The sequence below is a fragment of the Globicephala melas genome, chromosome 1 (genome assembly GCF_963455315.2).
Source record: "Globicephala melas chromosome 1, mGloMel1.2, whole genome shotgun sequence".
NCBI lineage: Eukaryota > Metazoa > Chordata > Mammalia > Artiodactyla > Delphinidae > Globicephala > Globicephala melas.
Window position 1 is genome coordinate 47,069,445 of NC_083314.1, and position 20,296 is coordinate 47,089,740.

At 45.6% G+C, this 20,296-nt stretch overlaps 1 protein-coding gene across 1 annotated transcript in view; it reads right to left on the minus strand.

Moving 5' to 3' along the window:
• Positions 1–20,296, minus strand: part of LAMC2 (laminin subunit gamma 2) — a 39,794-nt gene that overhangs the window by 10,256 nt on the left and 9,242 nt on the right. The window contains exons 3-13 of the mRNA XM_030849193.3: positions 18,928–19,026; positions 15,713–15,849; positions 14,800–14,922; positions 13,343–13,532; positions 9,896–10,008; positions 6,855–7,073; positions 6,031–6,213; positions 5,151–5,396; positions 2,952–3,097; positions 1,796–1,952; positions 1,278–1,483 (exon numbers count right to left, since the gene is read on the minus strand). Coding sequence (XP_030705053.2) covers positions 1,278–1,483; positions 1,796–1,952; positions 2,952–3,097; positions 5,151–5,396; positions 6,031–6,213; positions 6,855–7,073; positions 9,896–10,008; positions 13,343–13,532; positions 14,800–14,922; positions 15,713–15,849; positions 18,928–19,026 — 1,819 coding nt within the window. The remainder of the gene's footprint in view (positions 1–1,277; positions 1,484–1,795; positions 1,953–2,951; positions 3,098–5,150; positions 5,397–6,030; positions 6,214–6,854; positions 7,074–9,895; positions 10,009–13,342; positions 13,533–14,799; positions 14,923–15,712; positions 15,850–18,927; positions 19,027–20,296) is intronic.

A 20,296-nucleotide genomic window follows, 5' to 3' on the forward strand; every position in this document is an offset into this window, starting at 1 on the left:
TGTGGAAAAAGGACAATTGGTTAAGGCTTTGCCGTGAGCCTACATATGAGCCATGGAGCCTAAGCAGGTTCTGCACCTGTTCTGTCAGAGCCACTTGTCATTAGTCACACAGCATTCTACAACGTGACATGTCGAGTCCCTGGTCACGATGGCCATTACATTAAAAAATGTATAGACAAGAATAAAATAGAAATCCAAGTTTAAAGGAAGTCTGTATATAGATATAGATGCATTTTAAAATATATACATGTTTATATTTGCATATGTATTCAAAGTCCAGTAGAACATAGACCAAGTCTTTTTTTTTTTGCGGTACGCGGGCCTCTCACCGCTGTGGCCTCTCCCGTCGCGGAGCACAGGCTCCGGACGCGCAGGCTCAGCGGCCATGGCTCACAGGCGCAGCCGCTCCGCGGCATGTGGGATCTTCCCGGACCGGGGCACGAACCCGCGTCCCCTGCCTTGGCAGGCGGACTCTCAACCACTGCGCCACCAGGGAAGCCCAGACCAAGTTTTAATGGTAGTTATTTCTTAGTAATGAGATCATAGGGAATTTTATGTATTTTCTGAATTTTTTACAAAAGGAAAATCAATACACACTATTTTTAAATCCTTCATTTTCTCATCATAATATCTGATTATCTTCCAGTTTTCTTTATCCACCTCCTATCCACCCACTTACATTATTATCACCACTGCCTTCTTTATTTAGAACGAGAAGAGTGCTCATTCAAACCTCTCCCTCCGACCACACTACAAACTACGTCATTAAGAAAATCATACTGGCAACATTTTTTCCCCTATTTTAAGAACCATGTCGTTATTGGCCTCCTTCCTTCCTTTCTTCTTCCTTCCCTTTCTTCCTTTTTCATCTGTTCTTTATTTCTTTCTTCCTCTCTCTCTCCCTCTCTCTTTCTTTTTTACAGCAAACATTTATCACAACCACACATTGTGCTACAGGCTGAGAATGTAAACATGAACAAAATTGAACCCTGCCCTCTGGGAACTAACAACCTAGAAGAGTTGCAGAAAGAAGGGAGAAGAGACGGCCAAGATGAGGCTATGGGTAGCAAGAAATGAACTAGGAGAGGACATAACACAGTAAAATGGGAAACTGCAGGAAGCCAAGGAACATAAACAAAGGTGCAGCTGCTGCAAGGAAGAGAAGTCTAACTGTCTGCCAGAGAGACCAGAAAACCAGAGAGACAAGGTGAGCCTGTGACATGGGCAGTCTTCCATCTCAGCAATGACTCCCAGTCCCCTAACCCAGCGCCACCTACGGTGTTTCGCAGGGCAGCTTCACTTTCCTCCAGGCTCAGGCGCATCTGAGTGATGAGCCTGTGAGTATCCTGAACTCGGTTCTGATGCTGGCTGCCCAGGGCCCGAACTCTTTCCACAGTCATCTTGAGGTCATCCAGGCGGTTCCGGTAGCTATTCTCTTGGCTCCTGGCCTTGGCCAACTGGAGATTGAGGGATCTAATAGCACCTGAACACCAACAGGGAAAGGGAAGATAAGCACGTTGGGGGGCCAAGTCGTCAAATATAACAGAGGGTTGAAAAAGTGACTTTAACTGGCTTATGGCAAAATAGTAAAAACCCAACATATGAATGCATGCAACTGCTCTTTTATCTCCATCATTCAGATCCCAGGAGAACATCACAGACAGTCCTTCCACCTCCGCAAGGGCTAGGCAGAGACATCTGCTGAACTGTTACCACCGAAGATTCTGTGACCCAGTGTATTGCTTTCTAGGACTCTGAATTCTCTCCTTTGTGAAGGGAAATTGGCCTTCATCACCTTCTGAAATCTGGGCTTCTCTCAGAATGTCCTGAAGGGTCTGCTCAACCCACTGCATCCTGCCCTCCAGCTCTGTGTTAGGTACTGCTCCACCGTCACCCTGAGCCTTTGAAATCAGGGTCTCCAGGTTCTGGAGCTGCTGCATAAACTGATCCATCTGAAACCACACAGGGAAGAGGATTAGAACAGGTGACAGAGTTCATGGTCAAATAGCAGGTACCCAGGGGCTAGTAGCTAAAAGCCCAGAAATGCTTGGCATGTCATGTTAAAGTTCAGATTCTAGAGCCTAGACTTTGAGTCTGAATCCTGGCCCCACTATTCACTAGCTGTGTGACCTTGGGTAAGTCATTTTCTTTATCCATAGGATGGGGATAATAATAATAATATCTCACAGACTTATTACTTGGACTAAATGAGTTAGTATTTGTATAGTACTTAGAACAGTGCCTGGAATAAAGTGCTACAGAGGGCTGGTTAAATAGATAAATTTTAAAAAATAGGTTAAGTTTGCTCTACATTTGGGTTCTGTTTGGGCCCTTTCCTCCCCCACCCTTCACTCCAGTAAAATATTAATAATTAACAACAACAACATCAATTTCATTCTTCTCTGGAATTTGAATGAGAAACTTCTGGAGGCTATTCCTGTCTTGACAGACTTGACACCTCCTCATATCTTTTATACATTTATGTCTCCTTCATTTGTTTTATAAGGACATCTCTTGGGAAAAAATCCAGCTAGAAAGTGGCATATTATAATGGAAAGAGCACTGAATTTAGAATCAGGGGACATGGATGGTATTCTCGGTTCCACCTGGCCATGTGACTTTGAAAAATTACACATTTTTCAAAACGTTGTTTGCTCAGTGAAAGCTGAGATCAGAATGCTTTTCCTTCCAATTTGACTAAGTTACCATGAGTACCGAATGCGGCAGTATCTGCAAAAGGGGTTTTGAAAATGGTAAATATAAGAACATAAACCTGAAGTATTTTTACTAGTATATGGAAATTTTTTTAACATAGCAATTTTTAAAGGAAGAAATAGTAATCCCCGCCCCCGTCCCCAGGAGTCTAGGAGAGTCCTGGATTTGTGACAGAACCACCCAGGAGACACTTCAGGATTTTACTTCTGCGGGTGAGGTCTGGCTAGCATGCACACCTGAATCTTCACTTGATTATAGCAAGCTGGACAGATGGTTAATGCTGCATGCTCACAGTTGAGGCCGCCAAATCCTGGCTTGCAAACACAGCTGCCATCACTTCTACACTCCACGGGCTCCGAGCCCACTGGGTTGCAGTTGCAAGCTAGAGAAAAAAGACGGACAAACAGGAAGCTTTCATGTCAAGCTAATTCCAGAAACTGGAGGTATAGCAAAGAGAAAAGGAAGATTGAGTCACCAAGGGCAAAGAATCTTTCTTTGCCCTTGTTGATTCATATTGTGTTAGATTCATTTCTTGGCTATGCCTCCAAGCACATTCCCACAATACACAGAGGTCTTCGGAATCATCTGGCAAGTTTGTTTGGGGTGTGTGTCTGGATGAAGACACTATAACAGTTCATCCTTCCTAGTGGCACTTATTTACTTCCTCCCATTAAGTCATAAGCCTGCTGGATATTCTGCAGACACTCTGGCTTTGCTCACAGGGAAAATAACATTTCTTCTGGGCCTATATGTGCCAGAAGTAGACATCTCTCTGTATATACACAGATGAGGAATATGAGCTCAGAGAAGCTGAGTAATTTGACCTAGGACACACAGCAAGAAGATGGCAAGCTGGAATGAGAACCTGGCAAGAGCCAGTGATATTTTCCTTCTGCGGTAAAGCGGTACCTTTATTCAATCAAATTGATTCAGTACCACTATGTGTCATGTTCTGTTCTAGGAGCTGAGGATGTAACAGTGGGTGAGACACTACTCTACCGGAGTGATTCTTTGGGTTACTCCACCTTCAGTGCTCACAGAACACTTGGTAGTATGATCATATGTCTAAGCGTCCTGTCATTATTTGCTTACATATTTGTGTGTCTTCCTTATTAGCATATGAGCTCTTTGGGAGCTGGAGCTGACTTATTCATTATTATAACCTCGGTATCTAGCTCCACACTGGGTACATGGTAAGTTCTTGATAAAAGATAGTTGAGTGAAAAAATGTATGGTCTAAAGGCAGTGAAATCTCTATTAATAGCACCTTATAGATGGAATTATATAGTTTATAGTATGCTTTCTCATATGCTATTTTATCTTTGCAACCACTTTGAGTAAAATATTAATCACCCATATGAGGAAACTGAGGCTCAGAGAGATTAACTGGCATGATCAGCGTAATACAACAGGTATGTTAAAAAAACTGGACTTGAACTCAGTACCGCTGATGTCATGTGGATGCTTCCTATCATAGGACATCACACCTAACCCACAGACTGGGGTCAGGGCAGGTGGAATTCGTGCCCCTGGGTAGAAGCCCCAAGTTGCACAGAGGTCCTCAGCATTTCTGGGGCTGGGGACTCTGGTGTGAGTCGGGGGGTGGCTCTGGGCTCCCTGCAGACCTCCTGGGGGACCAGGAGTCCTCCAATCTCGGTCCCCAAAGGCACTCTGAACCTTAAAATGAGGAAGCTCCTGAGTTCTGGGCACCAGGGCTGGTCTGGGACCTTTGTGACCTAGGGGTGAGTCTGTGGGGCAGGCCAGCTCCCTAGAACGGAATTTGCCTCTAGAACAGAACGTGTTCGAAGGCTTGAAAGAAGGGCTGAGCAAGAGGCCTGATCTGCACATTCATGCTTTGATCTGAAGCGGCCCCCAGGAATGCTCCACGGGAGCTACTGCTTTGAAGCCCAGTCTCCTTAGGAGACGTTTGGACTGTTACCTTTCTGTACATCAGTCGCACTGACTTCCTGAGAGGGTCTCTTCAGCTGCTTTACCACCCCCTCCCCTCCCACTTCAGTGTGTTCAGGCTTCGTCTCAGCCCTTTATCACCTTCCGATTCAAGGTCCGGCAGTCCCTCCCTGCCTACCAGCCTTGGGACTGGGCGCTGGAAGCAGCCCCATTTCAGCTCCTCTTCCACTCTGGAGCATAAACCTGACCTTTTGCACTTCTCCCGCCCAGCTTTAACCCTTTCAACACCCTCCAGCTCTGACTCCAGAGCCCTGATGCAGGGGACACGGGTCTTAAGACCTCTGACAGGTGAAAGGTCCAGGCTGTTCACGAGCCAGTCGGTCAGAGAAACCAGAGTAGCACCGCGATATTACCTGCTGTCGGCCTTGCTGATCTGTATGTTCTGACACACGTACACACACAGGCGTGCACGCACGCACACACACGCACACACAGGCTGTCCAATCCGTCTAGGGGTGCAGTCCTACCTCGACACTTGTCCATTGGGTTGGGAGCCAAGGGGTCCCCGAAGTAGCCTGCTTTGCACTGGTCGCAGTGGGCACCGGCTGTGCCGTGGAGGCATTTCAGACACCTGCCCGTCAGGCGGTCACAGTTCCCAGAGGCACTGGGGTCCACGTTGTTGTTGCACTGACAGGGTTGACAAGGCCTCACTGGGCCGTGTTCCCCAGAGGGGTCCCCAAAGTAGCCATCGGCACAGAGCTCACAGCGGGCACCTGGAAGGAGCAAAGAACCAAGCCCGAGCGATCACCCACTGGCAGCAAAAGCAGACGCAGAGGACGAAAGTGTAAATAGCCCTCTAGAGGAGCTTTCCCCGTGGACCCCAGAACAGTAGCTTCAGGAACAGGAGCCCACGGCCAGGGCCTGGCTCTTCCACTACATGGTGGTCACAGATCTTAGAACCCAAGCGCCACTAGGAGCCTTCCTGCCGGTTAACTAGCTGACTGGGAAAAAGTCAGATTGAGACCCATACCACTGAGACTGCTGCTGAAGAGAAACTCTTCTTTCAGACTGACCAGCAGAGAGATGCGACATTTATAAGGCCACTAAGTTTTCCTTCTTCACCTTGGTTCATTTTTAAAAACTTAGTTAAACCCTGTATTTCATCTGAAAACTTCATCTCCTAATTACAAACCTCCTAAAACAGCTTTAGATGTTTCCTCCGGGTAACTGTACACTCTGCCCTTCCTCCATCCACTTGAGCTCTCGGGCATCGACGAGCTATCCTTATCTTTAAAATGAGCCCATTTAGACTAACCCTGAGTAATGAAAACTCCCTGGGAATCCCTGGGAATAGAAGCTATCCTTGCAGATTCACGGCAGCAGGACAGGGCAGGCAGCTGGCCTCACCAGTGACACCGTGGGGACAGTTATTGCACACCACATCCTCTGTCTCTGGCATCACGGAGCAGCTGAACCCATTGCGACAGGGGCAGGGCTTGCAGCTGCGGGGGTCACGCGGGTCGTTGTAGAAACCAATGGGGCAGTCGGCACACTCGATGTCAGGGTTTTCATCCCCTGAATAACAATCTCCTGGGGGGAGCAGAGGAAGAATGGAGGAGCAGAGAAATGAGCAGGGTAAAACTGTACACTTGCTTTAATACGCATGACATGTGCAAGTCAGAGCTTAGTAACTCACAGCCTGCCTTTCTGAAGCTTTCCCCAGAGTGCCTGAGCGCCGGTACTCTCCGGTACTCTCCTCTGCCCTAGTACCAACTCTAAACATGGCCACGACCCTGAGTCTCACCCTCACTCTCCCAGGCTAAGCAGACATACGCTTCCTTTACCAGCCATGACTTAACACTGCTCCCCTGTCCCCCAAGGCCTGACACCATTTGTCCGCACATTCATTCCAGTCCTGACATTGCCTTTGATCTCCCCGTACAATGCTTGCAACCCGACACCAATTCCCCCACCCCGCACTGAACCATGACAGCCATTTCCTGTCACCTAGCACCTTTCTCACAACCCTGTGGCATTTCCATAATGAAAAGGATTGAGCGTAATAAAGCGCCATGTCCATCTTCCCTGACTCCAGCCCTGCTTCCCTTAATCCTTTCCCATCTCTGAAATGAGTTCAGGCATGGTCTTTCCTACACAGCTCTCTCTTCCGCGAGAGACCTCAGTCGCCTGGCTGTGCCCCAACCATCTGCTCCAGGTGTCATTTCACTCACCTGTGTCTGGATCACAAGCCCCTCCTCCTTGGCAGTTACATGGAATACAGGTGCCAAAAGGTCCCAGTCTGGCTGAATCTCTTTTGTAGCCAGAAGCACATTCCTGGCAGAACTGTCCCTTGTACCCGACAGGACACACACATTGTTCAACCCATGGTGCTGGGGCTCCAGAGATGGGGCGAGCTGAGATCAGGGTCACATTGTCAAGGTACCCAGTACCTGCAAGAGAGGGAACACGTTAGAAGCAGCAAGTGGTAAGGTCCAAGGATCTAAAGTCAGGCCTCTCATTGGATTTTATTTCTCTTAACTCCCTGATGAAATGAAAATTCACATTTTTAAGGCAAGACAAGAAAAATTTAAACATAAAATTTTTCTCTGGGCTTCCCTGGTGGTGCAGTGGTTGAGAGTCCGCCTGCCGATGCAGGGGACACGGGTTCGTGCCCCGGTCCCAGAGGATCCCACATGCCGCAGAGCGGCTGGGCCTGTGAGCCATGGCCGCTGAGCCTGCGCATCTGGAGCCTGTGCTCCGCAACGGGAGAGGCCACAACAGTGAGAGGCCCGCATACCGCAAAAAAAAAACAAAAACTTTTTCTCTGCCCTTTGCCCTCCTCATTCCCCTCTAGTTGCATTGTACATCTGCATTATGTGTTAACCAGACCTCCCCTGTGGCAGAAATACCTGCTCAACCATAAAGATCAATTTTTCTCCTTCTGGCGCCAGCCACGTAACTCCTTAGACGATAACATTCCTTTGTCAATCCTTTAAGGGGTCATGACGACCCACTACTCGCCTTGTACGTGCAGACATCTTTGGTGAACTTTATGTACAATGCCAATATATCATTTTCCCTTAAAGATAGCAATTAGTGCAGAACAGACTGGTCAGATGACCTGGGGAGACACTGGGCCGCACCTAATGGAAGTTCTTAGCTTAAATACTTGCTTATGACCTATTAATGTTACTAGCTATATTATATGCTACCTATTTTACAAAGATTATTGTTTCTTGCATTACCAAATGTGTGATTGATCCTCAGATGAAATTAATGATGATTAGGCAACTTGAAACAATTTGATCAAATATATAGTTCTACAAGATTGTAATCATGCATAATAACTCTAGATACGGGAAGAAGCAACAAGAGGGAACTATTTCCTGGACCATAACAGAGTAGAAAGACAGGAGGTCCAGAGGCTTTTGGCTACTGTTAACTGAACCTAGTCCAGTAATAGCACGTTCTGTGGCCTGTCAACGACATCCTCAACTGACCTGGGAATGTGCGCTCCTAGCAATTGCTCACGAAATGCCTCCCAGACCTTGGTTGAACTTAAGACCGAAAGGGAAGGGATTGTAAAATAAAGAATGTTGCCCACTATCCAGCTCTACAAGAATGAAGTCTTTAGCCACTGCAGTCGCTGACCTAAAGTACATCCTGAAAGGACTTCAGGGCGAAGATCAGGGTGTGGTACCTTGTGCTCTAGGAAACCTGACAGAACTGGCCCTCAGAGAGTTAGATATTTTCAGGAGAAAATTTTATGAGCCCAGTTTCTTGCATCTTCCCGTACTTAGAAAAGCACTTAAACCATTAACTAAGGTATCTGTTCCTTGCAAATAGTAGTAACCTTCTACCAAGATGTGTGCTTGATTGAACGTAGCTTCTCCCCAAATCACATATATACTGGCTTCCCCCTTTACCTGTTTGGAACAGTCTTCAGAACTCTCCGAGAGACTGTCTTCTGGGTTATAATTCTCATATTGGCTCAAATAAGATTTTCCATTTCTTTCTTAGATTGACAATTTTTAAAAATTTATTTATTTTATTTTTGGCTGCGTTGGGTCTTCGTTGCTGCACGCGGGTTTTCTCTAGTTGCTGCGAGCGGGGTCTGCTCTTCATTGCGGTGTGCGGGCTTCTCATTGTGGTGGCTTCTCTTGTGGAGCATGGGCTCTAGACGTGCGGGCTTCAGTAGATGTGGCTCGTGGGATCTAGAGCGCAGGCTCAGTAGTTGTGGCGCACGGGCTTAGTTGCTCCGCGGCATGTGGGATCTTCCCGGACCAGGGCTCGAACCCGTGTCCCCTGAATTGGCAGGCGGATTCTTAACCACTGTGCCACCAGAGAAGCCCTCTTAGATTGACTATTGATGAATATATTTCATTGATAGCCCTATCAAAGACAGTTGGTATTCACTCACTATGCCATGCATAAAGATATAGCAGTTCATATGACTGACTGCATAGGCTCTGGTGTCAGAAAAATCAGGGTTTAAATTCTGGCTCAATCCTCACTATCTGTGTGAATTGGGCAAATCACAAAACACCTCGATGACCGTGTTTCCTCAACAGTAGAAGAGAAATGACAGTGGTATCTACCTCCTATGTTTCTTGTGAAATTAAATGAGACAATGCATGTATTGTAGTGTGCTTGGCACATAGTAAAGATTCAATAAATTGTTAGTAAGCACCTTTTCTACTTCCTGCTTTATTCACTATATCAGTGACATGGAAATGGTGCATGCCAGCCATGCTTCCTTTTTACATGTGTGCTAAAAAGCTTAAGGAGGTCTCATTTAAATAATCCCAATCGAGATTAGGAGTACCCAACATAGTACATAGTATATAAAAGTTCAATAATAGGAATTAACAGAATACATGGTGATATCCGAACGTGGTAGCACCGAGTATAATTCCAAAGGAAAGTTACTCAGGAAATAAAGAGAACAGTGTTGTAGATGCGATTTCCGAGCTAAGGGAACGTGCCTTTTGCTGTAGGTTATCTTCTTCAAATAATCAGCTTTAATCTAAATTCAGAGGCTCTTTAGCAAGGAAGCATCATTCATTCTTCAATGATGCTGACCTCTTTTCAAGAAACATTCTTTCTTAACAACTTCTTCTAGAATGTACAAATCTAGACCCAATCAGAGACTCGACATCAAAACCATTAAGTCGTTTGTTTAATTGTTTGGAGACTGTCACCACCTTAGAGAGCTGAAGCAAATTAAACTAAAACCTAAGAAGAGAGAAATTCATTTCTTTTAGCCACTTACTGTATTCTCCATAGGTAGCTCGGATCCGCAGGGCTGTGAGGTTCCGCAGTAACCTGCGATACTCAAAGTAACTCAGCTGGGGGCTCCAATTACTGCTTGGATTTTCATTTAATCTGCATGATTTAAAAGCAAAAGCTGAAAAATCCAACTCTTATCAAATCTCATAATGCGTATACCCGATACAAATTATGCCTGAGAATGGGGGAATAGCTAAGCCCCTTCACAGCCCTGCTTGTACGGGGATGAAGGACTGGTAGCCACATCCTCATAGGCACAAGCCTGGAACTTTCTCACTCCATGGGGAGTGCAAGCCCCACAGGATTTGCTGGAGGGCATCCCAGTGCAGGAAGCCAAGCTCCCGGGGTCACAGCATCCAGGGCTGGTCCAGGCCCTCAGAGACCACTTTCTATTCTTGGTCACACAAAACCTAACAGCAGGAACATCTCTGAGTTCCAGAAGCTCTGATCCTCCAGAGCCATCATTCATTTTTGGTTTTGTTGTTTAAATGATTTGTTATCTGAGCACATTTCACCTCCTATTTTCAAAAGTCAGTTTCCACCTTCTACACTGTCCACATCTAATACTTCCTAGTTTGGCATCACGTTGCCTCAGCGCATCACATCACCAGCCCCTGTACTATTCTTCTTTATGTTGTTTTGATTTCTACTGGAATAGCCCTTCCAGGAACCATACTAACCCTTTTGTTTCATCCACTGATTCGTGAAATAACTGTTTACTGTGCACTTGGTTTGAGCCAGAAGCTGTTTCAGGACGGAGGATACAAAGGCAAGTAGAGTGAGGTGATCAGTGTCTCCCAGGGGTGGCGGGTAAACAAATAATTATGAGACAATGCAGAAAGGGCTATAACAAAGGCATGAACAGGATGCCATAGAAGCTCAGGATGGACTGTAACTTCACCTAGGATTCTGAGAAGGCTACTATAAAGGAAAAACCTGCAAGCTGAATCTTAAAGAGTAAGTTCACCAAGCTGAGAAGGTGGGAATGGGTGTTCCAGCGTGGAGAGCTGGGTGTTTGTATCGTTAGAATAAGTTGCACTCAGTTATTTAAGAACACATTGTGTGTGTGCTGTGGGTCTTCTATTCTCTATTACCTTTACCTCTGCCCTGGGGTAGGTCCCCAACAACCCTCACTTGAACCATTGTGAATGTGTCCTGGTGGTTCAATTAAAGACCCTACCCAAACTTGTCCTTCACACAGTATTTGCACCCAGCCTTCACACCTGATCACACCAATTCTCGACTTCCAATCTCTCAATAGCTTTCCATCATCTTGTAGGCATGGGCAAGATCTCAGCACCTTGACATGACATCCAAGAACCACCATGCTGGGTCTTTTTCCAGCGTTTTCAATCTTATCTGCCCATCTCCCCTATACACGCTGTGTTCCAGCCATAAATACTGCTTACCAATCCCCTGTATTATGCCTTTCCACGTTCCCACATATACTCACATGTACGGGTTGTCCTGATTTTGTCCCTGGGAAAGCCCTGTGCTTCTTCCTGTTCTCAGTCCACACACTGTGTCCTTAGTAATGCTTTTCCTGGCTCCTCCAGGCAGAACTAAGACTCTTTCCTCTCCTCCCAACTCCCCATGAGCATGCACCACCACTGAAGAGATTTTGTATTGTGTTATGTTTGCTTTTTGACATGTTACATATCCTACTAGACAAGAGCTCTTGAAGGACAAACACCACGTTTCTTCATCTTGAATTCTCAGTCTCTGACACAGTACTAAGCGCTTAATAGGCACGTCCCCCTACCCTGAACTCTCTGTACCCACCATTCAAAATTCCCATTCTAGAGAGAAAATATTTGCAAATGATATATTTGATAAGGGATTAATATCCAAAATATACAAATAACTTATACAACTCAACATCAAAAAAACAAACAGCTTAATTAAAAAGTGGACAGAGGACCTCAATGAACAGTTTTCCAAAGAAGGCATACAGATGGCCAGCAGACACATGAAAAGATGCTCAGCATCACTAATCATCAAAGAAATGCAAATCAAAACCACAATGAGATACCACCTCACACCTGTCAGAATGGCTCTTATCAGAAAGACAACAGATAACAAGTGTTAGCAAGGATGTGGAGAAAGGGGAATGTTTGTGCACTGTTGATGGGAATGTAAATTGGTGCAGACACTATGAAAAACAGTATGGAGGTTCCTCAAAAGAGTAAAAATAGAACTACCATATGATCCAGCAAGTCTACTTCTGGGTATTCTTCTGAAGAAACAAGAATACCAATTCAAAAAGCTATATGCACCCCTAAGTTCACTGCAGCATTATTTACAATAGCCAAGATATGGAAAGTATCCATCAATAGTGGATAAAGAAGATGTGGTATATATGCATGTATATGTGTGTGTGTGTGTGTGTGTGTGTGTGTGTGTATGCAATGGAATATTACTCAACCATAAAAAAAGAATGAAATCTTGCTATTTGCAACAGCATGGATGGACCTAGAGGGTATTATGCTAAGTGAAATAATTCAGACAAAGAAAGACAAATACCATATGGCTTCATTCATATGTGAAATCTAAAAAACAAACAAACAGAACAGAACAAAAACAGACTCATAGATACAGAGAACAAACAGGTATTTGCTAGAAGGGAGGGTGTGGGAGGATGAGTGAAATAGGTGAGGGAGATTAAGAGGTACAAACTTCCAGTTATAAAATACATGAGCCACGGGGATGAAATGTACATCCTGGGGAATATAGTCAATAATGTGATAACACTGTATGGTGACAGGTGGTAACTAGAATTATCAGGGTGATCGTTTTGTAATGTATAGAAATATCAAATCACTATGTTTTAGACCTGGAACTAGCATAGTGTTGTAGGTCAATTATACTTCAAAAAATATCCCATTCCACAGGATAACATGTAACCTCCTTAGACACACATGGGGCCATCCATGACCTTACCTCAGCCTCCTTCTCTGACCTCACTTCTCACGGTATTCCTCTCCCTGACCCCATGCTCCACTCATGCTTAACCACTTAGAATTTCCTAAATGTACGAAACTTCCTCAAACATACTTCTTCTGCCATGTTAACCTTCCCCCCTTTTCTTTCCTTAAAGAGCGGCTCTTCACTTGTCACGTCTTCTTGGGAAGCTTTCCTTGATCACTCCAGTGTGAGTTACTGATATCTCCTGTGTGTGTTCAAAGCACCTGTGTCCACCTTGTCCCTTACAAGCTGCACTATAATCATCTGTTTATTTTTCTCCCCCATTAGCTTGTCCGGGGCTTGTGGGCAGCAATCATGACCTGTCTCAGCACATAACACCATGTTTGGTACATAAAAAGTGCTCAGAAAAGCTTGTTGAACCAATGAATGATGACTGGATGAACAAAGGAATCAGACTTCAGTCACAGTTTGCTCTCTTTGACCCACTTGTAGTCTCTCTCTTTACCTGAAAGTGTAAGTCTTGGTGACCCCACAAGGCAGTGTCTTGCCAGGTGGAATCAAGGGAGCTGTGATCCGTAGACCAGCACCTTCCAGGATCACGTCATGGGCGGATGGGTGTCTGCCTCCCCTGTCCACACGGTAGTCAAAAGACAGGCTCTGCCCATAGCTCACCTGTTGATTCCCAAGAAATTTGGCTGTGAAATAGAATTCGAAAAGACTGAGGTCAGTTCTGAGACTGGAGAAGCAAAGGAGTGAGTAAGTTTTCATCAATGTTGGCAATTTCTCCTGGGGTCCTACGTTACCCACCCATCACCCCTCCCCAGCCACCCTGCCAGAAGAGCCAGTTCATGGCAGCGGACATGGCCTTGCAACTCTTGGCCACGAAGAAGGGTTAGTTACTGAAACGTTAAAAGGGCCTCATTATAAGACAATTCCATCCGTTACATGATTCATAGCCTGGCCCCTGTGACAGACCAATATGTAAAGATCCCAGGTGTATCAGCAATAATACCATTTGTTACATAATGCTTTCTAGTTTACAGAATACTTTCGCCGACATCATCACATTTGATGGCAATAATTCGTGGAGGTTGTCGTTATTCAATAGCTGAGGGAACTGAAGTTTGGAAAGGTTAAGAGGCCACCTTGCCCAGGAGTCACATATTAGCTAAGGATATGAACTAGGATTAAAATTCTAGCCAGAGGGGCTTCACTGGTGGCTCAGTGGTTGAGAATCCACCTGCCAATGTAGGGGACATGGGTTCGAGCCCTGGTCCGGGAAGATCCCACATGCCACAGATCAACTAAGCCCGTGCGCCACAACTACCGAGCTTGCGCTCTAGATCCCATGAGCCACAACTACTGAAGCCTGTGAGCCAAGACTACTGAAGCCTGCGCGCCTAGAGCCCGTGCCCCGCAACAAGAGAAGCCACTGCGATGAGAAGCCCGTGCACATCAACGAAGAGTAGGCCCCACTCGCCGCAACTAGAGAAAGCCTGCACGCAGCAACGAAGACCCAACGCAGCCAAAATTAAATAAATAAATTAATTTTAAAAAAATTCTAGCCAGAGCTTTTCCATCCAGCTTCTCTGACTAATGTATATTTTTAAAATTTACAAGCAGTTTAAAGCTTTGAGAAATGGTTTCTTTTCACTTTTCCATCTGTTTCTCAGTAGACCCACAGATTTGACCACTGTCCTTATTTCTTGTCCTGATGGGAGACCTAGAAACTTCCCATTTGACGGAAGCAGGGACCTGAACCAGGGTCTGACCACCTGGACACCCAGTTCTGCTGTACTGTGCCATGACTTTGTCAAAAAGGGCTGAAGCCCCACTTGTCTTCTGGAGATACTACTGCCCAGAACACTAAGTGATAAGATGTCCACATTTTCTAACCCCATTTTTCTATCCTGACTTCTTAGTGTTCTAAGTTGGCTTCTACAGGAAAAATACCGTACATACCAGGAGCTATAAAATAGACAGGGTCTGGCTGTCGTGCTGAGCTAAACACATCTCGATGGCGCTGTGACCATTGGAGTTTTGCAGGAGACCCATTTCTTTGGACAGCCTTCCAGCCATCAACATCTGAAACACAAATAAAACCACTCTGCATTTGGACAACATCTACTGAGTTAAACAAGGCAAGACTTGCTTGCTACTCACTAGCAGTGAGTAACAAGTGGGGATTTCTTAATGTTTCCACATTCGTGTACCATCCTCAAAATCCCCTATGCACCTCTCTACTTTGTATTCACCTTCACCCACTCCTGCCCTACAGCTGCTGTGACTTCTTGTCTCCGAGTCTGACTCTTGGAATAAGAGAGCATGTTTTCATCTGCCTATAATTTGTATTTTTATTTTATTTACATAAACAGGGTCTGGCCTTAGTGAGGTAAGAGGGTCTAGTATGTTCAAAGAGAAACTCAGAGTTGAAATCATATTAATCTCCCATATTTTTAGAGTGCTTTGTAGCTTGGTAACTAATTTCACATAAATCAACTCGTTTGGCGTATGTGAAAGCGATATTATGAGTGAATGTGAATTCCAGGAAGACTCATGTTAAGCCCTTCAATCCAAAAGAATGATTCTTTTGTGGTTTTAAAATAGATGAGATGGGAAATGCAGGGAGATGAAAATCTGGTCTCTTTTTAGTTATTTTTTTAAGTTATTCATAAGCTGGTCTGAGTAAACTATTCAGCTATAACTTTTACAAGACATTAGGCTCTTCCTTATTGCCTCAAAAATAATATACATTTAAAGCTAGAAGAGAGTTGCTAAAGATGACTCAAGGACCCCATGCCGTGGACGGAAGTCTATAAGCACAAAACCCTATACAACATTAAAAGCAAAAAACCTAGAAAACAGATCGCTTTACCTTGATGGAAGGTAGAGGTGATTTTATGGACACTGTAGTCTCCAGAGCTTCGGCAGCTGGCTGAATGCCCGTAGCAAAAACACTGGGTACAGCCCTCAGGGTTTCCCCCATCCAGGTGATAGTAACCTGGTCGGCACCTGCAGTGACGTTTTAGAAATCAGGACAATATTATAGGTTATTTCTGTCCCTATAGAGAATATGATCATTTCTACTTTCTCTTCCACCCGGCCCATTAATTCCCAAAGGTGAGGAATACTAAGTTGCACATACCCCCCCACACTCCCAGACCCCCCAATGGACAAATCACAGCTCCTCATTAAGAAAGCACAAAAGGGCTTCGCTGGTGGCGCAGTGCTTAAGAATCCACCTGCCAGTGCAGGGGACACGGGTTCAATCCCTGGTCCAGGATGATCCCACATGCCACGGAGCAACTAAGCCCATGCGCCACAGCTACTGAGCCTGCACTCTAGAGCCCGCGAGCCACAACTACTGAGCCTGCGAGCCACAACTACTGAGCCTGCACGCCTAGAGCCTGTGCTCCGCAACAAGAGAAGCCAACACAATGAGAAGCCCGTGCGCCGCAACAAAGAGTAGCCCCGCTCGCCGCAACTAGAGAAAGTCCGCGTGCAGCAACAAAGACCCAACACAGTCAATTAATTAATTAATTGATTGATTGATTAATTTAAAAAGAAAGCATGAAGAATATTCACTTTCTCTTGCTCTGGTAAAGCAGTATCATGTTTGATGTGATGGTCTGGAAACAGTGATTTTTCCCATCCTTGGTGAGGAATTGAGTGGGCAAGATGGGGAGGGGTCAGGTAGGGATATGCAGAGCTGGCCCTGTCCTGGAGTAAGTACTTAACGGGGGCAAAAGGGTGGGAAGTGGGGGCCAGCAAAAGAAAGGCAAATGCTCCCGCCCCAGCACCCACTCAGCTGTACTGACCCCTCCCAGACCACCCTCCCTGGCATTGCCCACCATCCCTGCCCCTTGTACCTAGGCTCTGACCCCAGGGGAGGGGGCAGGTGAGGTTATGCCAAAAAAGGATGGCTAGAGGCTCCTACAAAAGCAAAATGTAGTCTGGCCTCCCCTCTGCTCCCAGCTCAAGCCCTCCGGTGACTTCTCTGGGGACCGCAGCTGGCAGACAAGTCCCGGAGGCTGGGGTCATAGAGAAGAGGGCAGGGGAAGCCGGGAAGGATTTGTTTTCTTCTCTGTTCAAGTTAATGACATCCTTCTACATGAAATAATGGTAGTTTCAATTATCATTTATTTAGCACTTGTGATATGCCAGGCACCTTACTTATGCTCCCTCATTTAATCCTCACTACAACCTTATGAGATAGGAATTGTTATTTCCAATTTTCTTAGATGATAAGACCAAGACCAGAGAGGTTAAGAAACTTGTTCAAGGTCATACAACTGGTAAGTGGCTGAGACAAAATTCAAACTCAGGTATATCTGCTGATAAATTACGTGGTCTAATCCATTGGACTATATGTCAAGAATATGTTCATTGTGCAAAATCACGGAAAAGCAGTTTAGTCGTGAACAACAGATGCTTCAGAGACCAGCTGTAAATAAATAAGTTGGAGGTTTTTTTCCTATAGAGAAAGGGTTTAAAAAATCATTATAGTTTCTGTGGAGGAAACCTTCAGATTAAAAGAGATTAAAAACCAAGGAAGGGGGCTTCCCTGGTGGCTCAGTGGTTGAGAGTCCGCCTGCCGATGCAGGGGATGCGGGTTCGTGCCCCGGTCCGGGAAGATCCCACGTGCCGCGGAGCGGCTGTGCCTGTGAGCCATGGCCGCTGAGCCTACGCGTCCGGAGCCTGTGCTCCGCAGCGGGAGAGGCCACAGCAGTGAGAGGCCTGCGTACAGCAAAAAAACAAAACAAAACAAAACAAAAAACAAGGAAGGAAGGAAAGAAGGAGGGAGGAGGGGAGGAAAGAAGTGGGGAGGCACAGAAAGGGTGGAGAGGGAATGATAAAGGAAGGGAGGTGGGGGGAGGGAAGTGAAGGGAATCAGGCAAAACTAAACCACAGTGTTTAAGGATGTACTTGGGTAATTAATTATGAAGAAAAGTAAGTAAGTCAGAATAGTGGTGACCTCTAGGAAGGAGAGAGGGTGTTACGAGGCCGGCATAGTTTTAGCAAAGGTCTATTTCATATAATTGGTGCTGCTGGGAACATTTTACGTGACTTTCTATTTCTGTGTTCTATTTTGAAATTTAAAATGCTTTCAAAAAGAGACTCCTTTTTTAACACTTAAATCTATGTTTCCTCACCCCCCCACCTCAGCAGCAAAGAACCCCCTGAAAACAAAAGCCAGGAATGTACCTGGCGTTTCCTCTGCCCAGGTATACGAGACTGGCAGGATGCCAAAGAACTGCTTTCTTTCGTTTAAGGAAATAAGAGGGAAGCCTTTACCTCTGGGGCCTACCTCGCAGCCCTCTGCTCACAACAGTATCAGGAGAGGGAAGAGTTTTAAGTCTGGGCACAGTTTGTACTTAAGGAATTTCCTGCAGCAGCAACTGAAGGTGGATAGACCTGGTTGCACCACCTGTCCCAACGTGGTTTGGGACCCAAAGGGCTCTTACATCTCCCCCCCTATTTCATGTGTGTGCATGTAACCACCATCCCATCCCCGGTCCTTCTCAGCACGAGACGGTTATCTGTGGCCATACACTGCGATATTCCCACTTACTAAGATTTTCCCAACATGTTTAATTAGACCAGGCCTTTCCTGGGACCAGGTTGAGTCATGTGACCTCATCGCAGCGTACCACCTTGCATAGAGCACCTGGGATTCAGAGCCAGCTGGCCAGGGACTCACCGGGGCCCTGTGCCTCTGTCACAGCATAAACAGAGAAGGGACCCAGAGCAAAAGCTTGGAGTCCAGTGAGATTTGGGGCCTTGTTGCACTTTTTTTAAGGTCTAGTTTTTGAGGGAAGTCCCAGTGGTTAAGGCTCTGCGCTTCCAATGCAGGGGGCACGGGTTTGATCCCTGATCGGGGAACTAAGATCTTCCACGCCATGCAGCGTGGCCAAAAAGTAAAATTAAACATAAATAAATAAAGCCTAGTTTTTGAGGACAGGGGGCAGGAAGAAGGTCATCAACATTTGTTAAGTGTCCGTTTTCCGTAATTGCACTCAGAGGATGAATTCTCATGCTAGTTGCCCAGGGACACCCTGCTGTGCCCGTAGGGTCACAGTTCACACAGACCTATCACAGCGCCCTCCGGTGACAGCTGACTTGCAGACACAGCGGCCTGTGTCACAGGGCCCCGAGATGCCAGCCGGATCACAGTCACACTTGGAGTCTCTGAGAAAGAAGAAAAAGAAAATTAGGGATGCGTTTCCAAATACTTTGCAACTATACACCTGAAGATCAACAACTCATAAGCAAATGTCACCAGCTTGAGTCAATCTTTCATCTTCAGTGAGGCTTCTCTTAGCTATTCTTGTCCATGCTAATCTCTCTCAGACTCTTTAAGAATTCGTTTGTCCATGCTCGTGCTACTCAAAGTGTGGTCTGTGGCCGGCAGCCAGTCTAGGAACTGTTTGCTACCCAATCCTATAAAGAGGAGGGGGGCTTCCCTGGTGGCGCAGTGGTTGAGAGTCCGCCTGCCGATGCAGGGGATGCGGGTTCGTGCCCCGGTCCGGGAAGATCCCACGTGCCGCGGAGCGGCTGGGCCCGTGAGCCATGGCCGCTGAGCCTGCGCGTCCGGAGCCTGTGCTCCGCAACGGGAGAGGCCACAACAGTGAGAGGCCCGCGTACCGCAAAAAAAAAAAAAAAAAAAAGAGGAGGGGTTTGCAGCAGAATGTAAACCACATTCATCACAAAACTGTTTAGTTTAGTTTGGTTGACTGTTTGGGTCAGTTGACATTAAAAAAAAAAGTTATCATTTGTTTACCTATTGTTTAATTCAATGGTGTCTGCTTTCATCGTGATTGATTCCATCTACTTGCTTTTGGTTCATTTAGTTCTTTCTTCTGGTGACACTTCTATTGACATATAATTCATACCATGTAATTCACCCATTTAAAGTATACAATTCAATGGGTTTTAGTTGACCCTCAGAGTTGTGCAACCAGCACCACAACCAAGTTGAGAACACTTTTATTACTCCAGAAAGATACCCCATGTCCTTTAGGAATCACCCCCATTCCCTCCCTCCAGCCCTAAACGACCACTGACCAACTTTTGTCTCTGTAGATTTGCCTATTCTGAACATTTCCCATCTATGGAATGGTACAACCTGTGGCCTTTTGTGTTTGGCTTCTTTCACTTAATATGTTTCCAAGATTCATCCATGTTGTACCATGTATCAGTAGTTCCCTCTTTTTATAGCTGAATAAAATCCTGTCTCGTGAACATGCTACAGTTTGTTCATCCATTCATTGGAATGGACATTTGGGTTGTTTCCACTTTTTAGCTATTACGAATAATGCTAATGTGAACATCTGTGTACAAGTTTCTGTGCAGATACGTATGTTTTCATATCTCTTGAATGTATACCTAGGAGTTAAATTGCTACTAGTTTCGTTGACTTTTTTTTTTTTTGGTCGCAAGACTTTCTCGATGAAAAAAA